This window comes from Phycodurus eques, chromosome 3 (assembly GCF_024500275.1).
Source record: "Phycodurus eques isolate BA_2022a chromosome 3, UOR_Pequ_1.1, whole genome shotgun sequence".
In the NCBI taxonomy this organism is placed as follows: Eukaryota; Metazoa; Chordata; class Actinopteri; order Syngnathiformes; family Syngnathidae; genus Phycodurus; species Phycodurus eques.
The window spans coordinates 13,804,015-13,818,206 of NC_084527.1; the positions used below are offsets into that span (position 1 = coordinate 13,804,015).

The 14,192-nt window shown below is 40.4% G+C and overlaps 1 protein-coding gene across 14 annotated transcripts in view; it reads left to right on the plus strand.

The window, feature by feature from the left end:
• LOC133400019 (potassium channel subfamily T member 1-like) overlaps positions 1–12,747 on the plus strand; it is a 79,534-nt gene extending 66,787 nt beyond the window's left edge. For 11 of the 14 annotated variants that reach the window (XM_061672147.1, XM_061672153.1, XM_061672148.1 and 8 more), the window contains 4 exons: positions 3,556–3,618; positions 3,807–3,857; positions 8,329–8,413; positions 9,095–12,747. In XM_061672147.1, the coding sequence (XP_061528131.1) occupies positions 3,556–3,618; positions 3,807–3,857; positions 8,329–8,413; positions 9,095–9,215 (320 nt within the window). In that variant the 3' untranslated portion in view covers positions 9,216–12,747. Of the gene's footprint in view, positions 1–3,555; positions 3,619–3,806; positions 3,858–8,243; positions 8,414–9,094 lie in introns of those variants that run through there. The other 3 variants (XM_061672151.1, XM_061672155.1, XM_061672158.1) reach the window with 3 other exon arrangements.
• Positions 12,748–14,192: the final 1,445 nt, after the last annotated feature.

Consider the following 14,192-nt stretch of genomic DNA (forward strand, 5'->3'; position numbering starts at 1 on the left):
CATTATTTACTGCATGGTGTTGATTTTGTTTACGACTACTAAATTCTTCACCATTTCATCATAATTCTCAATCAGGAAAATGCACAGATTTTCTTAGCAGATTGGAGTTTCAGTTCGGGAAATGTGTTTGGGAGAAAACTGAGTTTAATCTCAGAGGGTGGAGTCTAAACAGCTCAAATTGAAGGAAATTATTGATATTGTGAGGTTGAGTCTGTAAATAGGAATCCAGAGAAAACTTAAAAAGTCTCATATTTGACTTTACAAAATGAAAGCTTTCATTTGAAATTATTCTCAATAATCAAAAATATAATATCAATAGGGCACCACGGTAGTCCTTGGGATGTTTATTTACCCAATTGAGTATTAGAGGCCTGTCAGGGTAATGCATTCATTTAGAGAGAGGCCTTTATTTGTACAAAATAGTTAAATTAACATAATATGAAATAATATAATATTTTTTATTTTCCCCACAAATAAATTAGGATAATAGAATAAAAATAGGGCCAGGATGGTGACGACTGGGTAGCGCTTCTGCACATATTTCTGAAGTTCAGCGCTTTAATCTGGGCCTTCCTGTGTGGAGTTTGCATGTTCTCCCCGTACTTGCATGGGTTTTCTCCGAAATAAAAAGAATGCTTGTTAGGTGCACTGAATAATCTAATTTGCCCATAGATGTGAATGGTTGTCTGTATGTGCCCTGCCATTGGCTGGCGACCAGTCCAGAGTGCATGCTGCCTTTTGCCAAAGTCAGCTGGGATAGGCTCCAGCCCACCCGCAACCTTCGTAAGGACAAACGCTATAGAAAATGGATGCAGTATTGCAAAATGTCCTAAAATACAGTAATCCCTCAATTATCGTGGGGGTTACGTTCCAAACCACCCCCTGCAGACAGACAAAATCTGCAAAGTAGCAACCAAGTATTTATGGTTTTATTTATATATTAAGTTTCATGCATACTCTAAATAATACAGTATATCCATGTGAGGTGCCGGTAATATTTTATATATCCCCTTGGAATCACCGTCTACACATTCTTCACCATAGTAACTATGACTGTGAATGTGGACGTATGAGAATTTACTATTGGCTGGCTAGTTCCTGCCTTAAAGTTTTTAGTCCCAGTGACGGTGTCAGCTGAGGCTACCGGCAGGTGTGATGAGAATGTGCTTTTGACTTTATTTTAGTAAAGAAATTGAAAGCGCACCAGCGGCTGTTTACCATACTCCCCTGTCTATACCACCTGTTATGGATTACCATTCTTTCTAACTAGCGGTGGTATGCTAATTTCAATTGGCTCACAATGTTTACTTTACCTGACATGTGCAGTTCAGTAACTTTACTGTACTGTACAATAAAAATAATCTGTGATGGACTGAACCTGCACGAAGTGGAACGCGATATAGCAAGGGACGACCGTATTCTGATATAACACTGAGCCCAGATCACCTGCACCTAGCTGTCAAATTTAGTGAAGGAGAGGTCTTAAATTTAATGGAAGTTGCCTTTAAAAAAAAAAAAGTCTTAAATGTTGCTTCCTTAAGATACACAGTAAAACTGACAGAGTAAACTGCTTACTGTATGTTGAGTAACTCATTTAGATTTGTCACATCAGGAGCTATGGAAATCCTATTACTCCCTAAAGGAAAAAAGCCACTGAAGCAGCAACATACGTATTAATTAATTATTAATAAACATGTGGTGAAGAGTAAACATTGGCTCCACCCACAGTAGCATTAACCAATATCCTTATTTTTGTGTATTTTCAATTAACTCCAATCTGTGTTTGTGTCATTTGTCTCACCTCATGACCTTTTGGGACATGCCGCTATGTGTCTTCATGGTACACAACACGCAGATGGTCATTATACGGCATCAACATTAAGCCCGTGCAGTCCCGCATCAATCCTATAAACCACCATTTACTGCAACAACAAAAAAAAAAACAACGTATGCAGTCATATGCCACACATCATCAAGATCATGCCTACTCAGGGTTTCCACGGGTCCTTCAAGTAAATCGGAGGATTACGCCTAAATATGGTCTCAAACACAACTAAATGGATGATATGCTGCAATGAAAATGCTCTGAGGACTTAGGCTATTTCAGCTCAAGATCCAAATTAGCATATACTTTGAACCCCCGCATATTTGCAGTTCGGCATTCGCAAAGTGGTCGATGCACGCCTCCATTATTCGCTGAAAAAAATCTCAACTATTTGCTGTTTGTACTCGGGCCAAGGCCATATCTAATATAACAATTTTGCTTTGGCACCATATGGTAGCATCTTGGGGCCAAGGAACTAGGTTGAAGTGAGGAGAGGAGCTTCATTTAGTCAGGCCAAAGCCTAGTCATAAAGAAAAAACAGTGCTTTGCCGCCATCTTGTGGGTATCTGTTAGTCACAGTTTTCACTTTTCTCGGCAGAGCTTAGTCCTCATCACCAATAGCAGGGCAACACTGTATTACATGCCATAAGATTGACATTTGCTGTACATATTAAATGATAAAGAACTCGAGAGGCATACATTTATTGCCATTTACGTGAATGGGGGGAAAAAACTTTTAGCAAACCAAAATTATTCTACTAATTATAACACTTTTATCAACAGAATAATTTACAATAAAAGCCAATAAAAACTAACCAGGTTAATTTAAAGTAACCAAGACACTTAAAAATATTAAGTATTAAATAAGTATGAAATAAAAATATTGTCTGTATTTTTATTTATTGTTAAAAAAAATTAACAAAATCTTATAAAATGTTAATAAAAACTATTTTTAACACAAGTCTTTAAACTGATTTGTGGTAAGTAGTTTACTAGGTTATAAACTTAAAATAATATGTGAGTCAAGTCAGGTGAGCGAATACTTTTGTCAATATAGTCTATGTCCCTGGGTCACTTTGACCCAGGGCATGTTTAATTATCCAAAAGTGTCAGAAACTGAGAAAACTGTCATTAACTCCATTAATAACAATTTCATTGCAAATATGTGAACGTAACCATTTTTTTAACGTAAGAAATTTCATATGGGTCAATTTGACCCACAAATAACACATTTGAGAACTAACCTTGTATGTAGAATAAATGGTTCATAGTTGCTGTTACCTGCAGAAACCCTGCAACATGTGAATGCATCACGCCTCTCTATTCACTTGACCTCTGCTGCATCCATTTTCACTTGTTGTCAAGTCATGCTTCCAAAACAAAAAGAAGGTTGGAAAAAAGAAAAGAAAAGAAAAATAAAATCCAGATGTATTGCGCTGGCTGAATCTTGTGTACTGTGTCAATCACACTGCTTCCAGGGACAAGCCCAAACGTTCCAGACCTTCTGAGTGAGCATCGACGACAGATGATTCATTTGGAAGTGATTCTGTGCACACTAACGCATGGCTTCTTGTCACTTATTTTTTTCTTGCATCTTCTCACCTTTTGAACATTTCTTTTGATCGAAGTGCAAATGCATTCGCTGCCTGCCTGATTTTTCTTTCTATTTCCTCTCCTCCTCTTTCTCTTTCTCTCTGATTCTTCTCTCTTCCCCCCCTTTTGGCTTGTAGAGGATGTTTCTAATCTCACTGCAAGCGATGTCATGAATCGAGTAAATCTAGGATATTTGCAAGGTAACGTGTGTGTGTGTTGTGTGTGTGTGTGCGCGCGCGCATTTGTCCAACTGGTGTGTGCAGTGTGTGAGTGGTGACATGTGGGCGAAAGGAGCCTCCTCCTTTCACAAGCATCCTCCTTTCTACGAGATGTGTGTGTTTCACCTTCACACAGTGTGGTGAAGTTAACCGTGAATACCGTTGCTCAGAGTTGCAGGACATATCAGAGCAGCCGTATACAGACGGGACCCGGCCGTCAGGTTAGCGGGTCCATCCACTCTATTGTACTGCATGTGTGAGTGTACGTGTGGGTTTGTGTGTCCAGTGAGGATGAGTGTTTAAAAATGAGGCACCAGCAGGGACATGGTTACAGGATCACACTACTGAAAGGGTCTCACATGAACCACCAAAATGCTTTCATACACTGCTGAAAGGCTCACATGCACACTGCAGTTTTTTTGTTTGTTTGTTTTTTCCACTGGCACACACTACCGATACACTCTCCACTCACAGTACTGACTTTGTTTTTTTTTGTTTTTTCTGGGACACACCTGGAAAACTCAAATCCACTTCTGAATCGCTCTCAAAAATACGACTGAAAATGTTTTTCACTCAGACTCACTGTTGAATTTTTGTTAAAACACACTCGCACTAACCTGTAATGCTCTCACACTAGATTAATTTAAAAAAATATATATATATATATATTTTTTTTTTTTAAGCAGACATGCTACTGAAACACTCTCACACTTACTAATGAAACATTCTAGACAATAACTTTTTTTTACACTGACGCACACACTACTGAAATGCTCTCACACACAATACTGGCATCTTTTTGCAGGCACACACTACTGAAATGCGCTCACATGCACTACAGAATTTTTGTTATGCTCACATTCACAACGAAAACACTCTCACACATACTACTGGACATTTTTTCGCTCACATACACACACACACACACCACCAAAAAGCCATGACACACTTTACTGAAAAACTCACACACACACTCCTATTCTTTTTTTCACTCACGTTAACTTCTAAAACACTTTTGTTACTGAGTTTGTTTTCTCTCAAACACACTACTGAAACAGTCTCAGTCACTACAGAAACACTTATCACTCACTACTGAAAAAAATGCTTGCAGTACACAGACTACTAAAATGTTCTGACACTACTACAGTAAAATTGTCTCATAGTGTTCTCTCATATGTAAATGACTTTTTCGCTGACACACTACTGATAAGCCCTCAAATACATATACACTCACACGCTCTTACAGACACTACTGAAATGCTCTCACACATACTACTTTTAAAAACATTTTGTTCACATGCACTACTAAAACACTCTCACACCCATTTGTTTTTGTTTTTCCTCACTCACATTACTAAAACATGCACACTAATGAAACACTCACATATTTTACACTGACACACACTTCTCAAATGCTCTCACATGCACTGCTGGAAGAAAATTTGCTCACACACGCGCAATTATTATTTTTTTACTCACACACATTGCTATTCTCTCTCAAATACCACTGAAACACATCACACACGTCATATGGAATTGCCCTCCTAATATACTAAAAAAAAAAAACATGTTTCAGTAGTGCGTGTGAAAGCGGTGGTGTGTTGGAGAACTAATCCTGACATGTCCTTGACTGCTCCTCCTCATAGTTAGATCAGCAACCAGTCTCTCGCTCTCCTGTCACTCTCTCGTTCTCTCTCTCTCTCTCTCTCTGGCCTTCTCTGCATCGTGCACACGTAAGTGAGGTGGCATCCCAAAAAAAAGAAAAGAAAAAGCTGGAGTCCCGCAGGGCGTCTGTTTGGCTTCTCGACTGGAGCAGAACGCATGATTGTCTGTGAATGGAGGCGCCCATCTTGGATCTCTCTCTCTCTCACACACACACACACACGCACACACTGACCGCAGACATACATCACTTACACGTCATACAGCTTGCAATGTAGTCAATGTACAATATTTCTATTTTCTATAGCACTTGTCCTCGTTTGGTCACAGGTGAGCTGGAGCCTGTCCCAGCTGACTTCGGGCAAGAGGGTGGGTAAAACAATCCTTTGAACAATTATACAGTATATGTTATGACTATTTTGAAAAAAGCTGCGATCATAGCTTTCCGTTAAAGGTGATGAATCCAATATTTTAGGATTTTTGGGTGGTCCTCTATCCTACTAGAATAGATCCACCACTGCACTTATTCAGAACCAAAACAAGAGTGACCTGTATTAAGATGACACACTTTAACTGGAAAAGAAAAAGAGTTTCTGAGATACGAGCTGTTGCTCAGATGATACGAGATGTTGTTCGGATGATTTATTTATTTATTTTTTGGGTTTGACTTGCAAGTAAAAAGTCAAGATTCGATCACTATATGGAAAATAAACTCAACTCACCTCACAACAAGCAGCAGTTTGACAGGTACTGAACCATTTCAATCTCTTTAAATTATATTATTAATTTATTAATAAGTTTACTGTCACACTAAATATAAAACAAGGAGAGTTAGACATTGTGCATTTAAAACAACCACAGAACTTTGCATTTTGCTAGCTTAATGCTAACAGACAATGCAAAACAACATACGAATACCATCGACAGTCGCTATGTTATAACCAGGGCTTGACAGGGCTTAACACCTGCCAAATGCGGGTGGGGCTGGTCGGGAAAAATTTATGTCAGCCATCCGCACCGCCCACCCCCACATTGACAAATGTATTTCAATTGGGAAAAAGTTTGATTAGCACCCCTGGGAATAAATATTGAGTTGTGGCTTGTTAAAATGCTGAGTAGCTAGCTAGTAACTAGTAACTGGTGACCAAAGAAGTTACTGTCAAGCCCTGGTTATAATTCTTTAAAGGCGGCCGCACACCGAGCGATAGGGCCGAACCCGACTGAAGTGTCGCGCAATGTGCATAGTTTGGCAACTGTCTTCACGAGTGGCCGATCAGTCGGCCACTGTTTTTGCCGCAATACAACATTTTAATCGCCGGCGCGCCCCATCGCAACGTCGCAGCTTACAGTCAATCAAAATCCACACAAGCTTTCCCATTTTTTCATGCAAGCGACACACCGAACGGCCGCCGCACCGACCCAAGCCAAATAACTGCCGTTTATAGAGCATCAAATATTGGGTTTTACATCAATACTTAACTATATTCATAATTTCAAGTGTGTCTGTGGCCGAAAAAGCGAAGCTTGTGAAACAAAATGGGTATGTTCAAATAAATAGAGTCAGCGAGACTCCTTTCAAATATCCTATGTAATAAATATCAGATTTAAATGTTTTATAAAGTAAATATTCTAGAGTGCTATTTTCCTTAAAAACAACACATTACCAAAAAAAATACAGGCTTTTTTGGGGGAGGCTGAAACAGATACATTTCATTTCCATTCAATTCAGTGGGGAAAGATGATTTGAGATGCAAGTGTTTTGAGTTAAGAGCGGGGTGATAACTGTATTAGTAGTTGTCGCCAAGGGGGTCGCACTCATCGGACCTCTGGGTGTCACTTTATGACACCCACACTTTTCAGCGACGCACACGATTTTTGGGTCGGAATTTTGGTCCTTTTTTTTTTTTTTTATTTGACTCTAATGTAGAAGTTCCAGTACAGTATATTTTACTAATGTACCTAATGGTGTGGCTGGTGGAACGTGTCAGTCTCAGTAAGGTGAAGCACTCGTGTCCAAGACGGACGGCGTCTTCCACGCTTGCACTCAACATGCGTTCTGCTCCGCTAGCTTGTGGTTTGAGCCGCTCTACACGTTTGGTTCAGTCTTGACGGATGCTGGAGCATGTCCTCTCCATGTGCGTGCGTGCGAGCGTGTGTTTGTGTCGGTCGTGGGTCTGAGTGTCGTCTGTCGGCATGGCAACCTCCTGCCTCACCAGCTGGAGTCGGGTCCAGCGTGGAATAAAGATGATGATGATGATGATGGTGATGATGTGCGGCTACAGATGCTATCTGCATGTTTGAAGCTGCGCATGCGCCTCTGGTACCCTCTCCCCCATCCCCTCCCCTCCAATCCGCGTAACAGTGCCCGTCAGTAACGCTTGGCCCTTCTCTCCCTCCCGGCCCGTCAATCCCCTCCCCCTTTGTCTTTGTTAAGAGCCATACGCAGGTGGGTTGTCATGGAGACACGTGGAACCCACTTGACACATGTCAAAATGGCAAAACTCCTTCCACTCCAGTAAAGCAATTAAAAAACATGCACAATTTTCATACTGTGTAAGAATAATCCCAATACAAAATTAATACAATGCAATAAACCTGTTGGAAAAATTAATGATACATCTTTAGGAAATATTAAATAGAAATTAATTTGTCATAGAATTTGATATAATCGAGGCAAAAGGCCCTCTATCCCAATTCCGAATGGCCTGACCGACTGTAAGCATACATCGGAAAATGATATCTATAATTTTCTTACATCCTGTAATTTTCTGCTCTAATATTAATAAAAGTACTTAAAATAAATAACAAATACTTAAAATATGTTACTTTTTTTTTTTAATAACAATTCTTAGAGAATATTCCTTAGATGTCAACGGCAGAGCATTAACTCACTATGTTGGCACGCGGCTTTCTTTCCTGTCGTGTGATTGGTTGCAAATGAGCAGTACCGTTGTCGTGTGGGGGCAAGGCCGGGGCAAAGGGCCCCCCTCCGGAGCCACGCTGAAATCTCTCCCGGGTGTCTCTTCACAGACGAGATGAACGACCACCAGAACACGCTGTCCTACGTCCTCATCAACCCTCCTCCGGACACCATGCTGGAGCTCAACGACATCGTGTAAGAAAGCAACAAGTGCTTTTGACTTTTACACTTCATTTGGGTGAAAGGATGATGTCTTGCTTTGACTTGGTATTGCTGTTTGTTCACTGATGTTCTTGAACAAACCTCTGACATTAGGTTACGTACAGGTTGGCTATTAATTAGCAGTGGTAGGAAGTAACAAAGTACAAATACCGTAATTTCTCATGTATAATGCCCACCCATGTATAATACGCACCCCCCAAAGTTGCCCTCAAAATTGAGAATCACTGCTACATTAGAGACTATAGATTGATGCATGTTTTGTGGTGACTCATCAAATTTGGCTGCCATGTAAGTGAGGAAAACCTAAAAATTCTTACAATGACACGTCATCCTTCTGTCTGCTATACATGGTTCAAATTTGGTCACGATCAGAAATATTTTTTTTTGAAGGACAAAAAGTCACAGGAAGTCGACCACAATGGTTGATTTTTGAGTTTTTTTTTTCTTTTTGCAATCATATAACGTATGTCTTTGGGGGCTGAATTTTCCCCAAAAATGATCGGTTCCACTTTCACCAGGATAAACACTGTCCCGCAGCACTTTGGACTAGTAGTTAGCACATCTGCCTCATAGTTCAGAGGTTCTGGGTTTGAATCTCAGCTCAGTGTGTCTTCATTTAGCTTTATGAACCCATGCCAAACTGCTTTCTTTCAGGTACATCATCCGGTCTGACCCGCTGGCGCACATGCCCGAGGAGTCCCAAGTGGCTCAGAGTCGCAGCACTCGGAACCAGACGCACTTAGTCACAGAAACCAGAAATGAGACGCACCTATAAGCCCCCCGACAAACACACACAAAGCAGCCTGACGTTTGCTGTGCGTTTCCACTGAGCCGCCGCTGCGAGAGGATGCATGAAGAGTGCCTCATCATCGTCACGCGTCAATAACACACCTCACATAGCTAACTAACACTGGAGGATAGCAGCGGTGGGCAACCGAGGGCTTGTGGGAAATGGGTACGGCATTTAATCTGGCCCACCGTGCTATTATTAAAAACAAGTAAAACCTCAGCGGAACTGTTATAAAATGTTCCTTACATGCAGTAACTCACAAAAAGTTAGCGATATTGGACTTTCTGAAATTTTAGGATGAACCTAAAATGCACTAGTGATATCTTGACCTATGAGTTAAATTTTTTCTGTGACCATGCTCGTAACTGAAATACAGTGGTGCCTTGAGATAAGAGTTCCCTGACTGAGTTATGCGTTTTTCGAGATACAACAACACAAGCAGCAGTTTGGCAGATAGTGAACAATTCTTCTTCTTCTTCAAAGAAAAAAAGACTTCAAACTTTTTAATCCACTCCCAATTGAAGTATACTGTCAAACTAAACAAAGAGAATTACATTACGTGTATTTAAAACAACCACCTGAAACTGTGAAGCAAGACACAGAGATAACAATACTCACATGCATATATTCTTTATCCTCTGCGAAGAACATCTATTACTGCAACTTTCTGAGGTGCTGTACAGTATATTGGTATGTCTGTATTATACTGTACCCTTGTAGCCAAGGAATGCACACCATAAGGAGCGGCACAATGTCCATTGAATTGAAGCAAAACAGTCAAAAATAACTGTTCAAATTGATTTACATTCTATTGTTGCTGTTTTTTGGGGAGGCTGGAAAAAAATAATGGCATTTTCATCCATTTCAATGGAGAAAGATGATTTGAGATAAGAGTGAGTGAAATTATGAACTTGGTCACTGAACAAATTCAACCATTTCCGATGACTTCAAGCTTTAATTCAATGGGTGTCATCCGCTTCTTCTGAGCACTCCCTTTCTTCGGGCCCAGGTATTGAAAAAAAGACATCTGGTAAAGTACCTGTACAAACCAAACGGAAAATGCGAGCACAGAAAACAACATATCTCTTCTGTCACTGGCGGTAACTGTGCGAACTGATGGCGGCCTGATGTTGAACTTTTCTGCCACCGCCGAGTGGCGGAATGTCTAAAGTGCAATTTTGCTACGCCACACAAAAGTTTGAAGATGGTCAAATCACCTGTAAAGGTTACAGTTAATACAGTTTATCGTGAAATGTTCCCCAAAAGCCCAATATTGCTGACATAAAGTTCAATGTCAGCATTATGTATTAGATTTAGAGTGCACACGCACACTTTGTGGCCTTGTGTTTGTGGGGCAGCCGACATTTTAATTCACAAGATCGCAACACTCATGCGGTTCCTACTAATCTTTGTATTAGAACTGCTTGTATTACATTGCTTAGTAGTAAACATTTTCATTTAGGAGCACAAGCGTCTTACACCACCTCTCTGTAGGGGGCGCAATTGACTGTCAAAAAAGTGGACATGGGTACCACGGTCATCATGGCAGGGTGGTGGGCTGTCCCCATGACTTGGTTCAATGGTGACTGACCGGTCACCTTGGCAACAACCCGCTGTATCGGACCCCCGACGAGAGCGGTGTTGAATCACTGGAAATGTTTACGGGACTCTCTCAGCGCCCCCGCTGGCGATCAGAATGCACACACGTCTGAGGGAAAGACTTTTTACCAAGTGGCGCTTATCAGCCATCGCGTGTGTGTGTTTTTTTTAAGTGTTTCTAAACATATTTTTTGCTCTGCTGAGAACGGTATTATGTTTCTTTTTAAGTGTCCTCAAATGATCTGCTGTTTGTGCCATTATTTATAAATGTAAATACTTTTTTTGTGCACTATGTGCCATTTGTCATGCAGTTTTGGGGATATCAGAGCCTGGCCAACTTTTTGGCATCATTTGTTTCCTTATCATACATGACATGTCAGTCATAAACAATACACAGTATTTGAGAAATGAACGGACAGTGCCAGTTTTAGAAGCTTTATGATGTTACGCTATTAATGCCAAGTTTCTCTGAACAGGATCGGTTTTGGAAAACACTGAACTATTAGAGCAGGCGCTCACGCAGAGCCAGGGAGAGTATCCGGAGGGGCTGCACTGGAGCTCGACATCAACAAAAGCTCCATTCAGCAGATGAGATCAAACTTCACATAGACTGACTTCAGGTTGATTGCAGACTTCAAGCAGAATATGGTGACCAACAATAGCCCTCCAGATACACTTTCCCATGCTTTGCGCAAACGCCTGCTCTAAGGGTTTTGAGTTTTAAACCGTGGTGATAGTAGCAGGCTTTCTGCTGCGGGGTTTGTAAAGAACAGATGCTGTTTCAAGAAACTCGCCATACAGTAGAGAGCGCAAATGGCGCTACGCGCTGGAGCAGTGCGAAGGTCGTAAAGCCTCTCAAACTGGAGCTGAACTGCAGTCGGGGACAGGAACATTTCTGGCTTTTGAGGTTCCACCGTAATTTAAAAAAAAAAAAAGAAAAGTCAAACATATTTATCAGTCTTAAACACAAATCCCAGCAACATAAATTAGCATTTGGGAGGTTTGTTTTTTTTAAACATCCTGCCCCAAAATTGCTGCTTATTTCCCCTGGTAAAACACCCATGTAGCTTGTTCGTTTGCAGATCCAGCCTGCCATTAATGTGACTTGTAAATGTCAAATGTTTAGAAGAAAATTGTCCGCCTTGTCTTTGCATTAATCTCGCCTGTCAAAAATACCAGTGTTGTTAGTCCGGTCAGGCTCTTAATTCCTTTATTCAACTTGAATTATGACTGAGGACATAAGGTTTGTTTATTTATTGTGATGCTCCGCTGTCAAGCTCTCAGATATGATTGTTTCCTTCATCGGTGTACATAACTTTATATGTGCGCTCGTTTCCCCTACAATGAGAGGCGAAAGGCGACTATTTTTGCACTAAAAGAATATTTACAGCATGACCCTTTAAACTCCAAACTTATCAGTACCGTTGTTCTTCGGGAACATTTCGCACGTTTTGCTTTCATCGCAGGCAAATGTGAACAACAAACACACTTGATTTTGTTTTTTTTATTTTTGTATTTTAAAAAAGGCCCAACTTTATCAGTGGGCCCTTTTAAGTTGAGGTACCCGAGGAGTTGAAATCCTCCAAACATTCCACGGTGGTCCACATCACATGTACTTCTCTCCACTGTCAAAGGGCATGTTCAAGGGATTTTAAACAAACAGCATGTTTTTTGTTTTGTTTTTGTTTTGATATACACAAGCTTGCCAAGAACAAATAAGTGTACCCATTAGCCAATGTCAAATCTGCCATTTGATACGCAGTCTTTCTTGAAATGGAAATGGAACATGCATGTTGTTTACGTGTCATGTCTGCCACCTTTGTGTTCAACCACATCCATTTTGTACTATTTTTCCTATAATGGGAAGGTCAACTTTGAAGGTGAACAACAAATAAAAGCTGCATGCAGCCGTGTCCAATCGAGAAGTTTTTATTTCACACACAAATTCACCATTTAAATTGCTCATTCCTCTAGTTGTCTCTCGTGTCACACTGTTAAAGGAGCACATTTTAAGAAAAGTGCTAAACATGGTGTACTAATGGTTAACACGTCTGCCTCACAGTTCTGTGGTTCAGTGTTCAAAATCGCAGCTCTGGCTTTCTGTGTTCTGTGAAAGAATTACTGAATTTAATGTTCAAACACTGCACAATGTTACAGTACTTTTTTTTTTTTTTAACCCAGTGCAGTGCATTTGTTAACAGAGTTGAGTTGTATTTAACTGAACTACAAAACAGTTGCATTTAATCTTGACAAATATTTTGCTTTTAAACATTAGGTACAATTAACTTCAATGTGAAATACATTTGAATTGAATCATATTTAGGTGTTTTTTGTATTTTCCAACATTCAAGCACAGTGTTAATGGTCAAACTGTGCATATTTACTACTCTGCTAATGTATTTTAATTTCAAACATTATGGTGAAGTATTTTTTTGAGGTGGTACTTTGTGTACAAAGTTTGCACACCACTGTGGTAGATTAAATAGTGGTTGTAATTTAAAGCAGACTACAGACTAATAAAAAATATGATTTTTTTTTTTTCTTCTTCCATGGTTTAAAACAGTTCCCAGGTATGTTAATAACATGTTATTGCATGCCGTTCGGGGGACTGTTGAGAACCGGGGACCCCCAGTTCTTAGAAGACTGACACTAGGCCTGTAACATCACACCAAAGATCTGAATTTCTGACCAACACTTTGATTCAGGGTTATTCTGTTAGCGCTAGCCATGTTTCCTCCTCTAGTTGAACTAGCAGTAGTGGTAGTCGCAGTTTCGCTAACTCTGATCAGATGACCATCACTGAATTAAAGCAGTCAGATGAGACTTAATTAGAGGCTTGTTGAACAAAATTTATCTTCAATCCAGGTTTACATTTTGTTTTTTTAATTAACTTAAAACAGTAATAATAATATTACAACAATGTATCGTTCCAGACTTGAATGAAACGTGCTAGTTGACATTGAAACGGTCACAGTTGAATGTGTGCAGTCAGAGTGGTCGGGTGGCGGCATACTGGTCTCTTCGCACACTGTCACGTTCCGCCCAGTGTGGCCCTCAGCTTCGAGCGTCAATGAATAATTTCACCAACCTGTATTGAGGCCAACAAAGTGTTGCACCTCACACGAGCAGTGCCAAAGGTTCTGGTCCAGTCTGAGCTTCGTGGACCTGAGCGACACCAAGGAGTTGAGGAGGGAGTCGAGCAACCCTGTTTCCAGAAAGGTCCCACTGGGTCCGGTTGGGATGAACACTTGTGATCTTGTTCTCAAATCGAGTTTAAATCATTTACATAAAAACCTACACCCACACAGTTTCTCTGCCAGGACTTATGGACAAAGAGCCAGAGCTCCTTTCAAGCAATTGTCA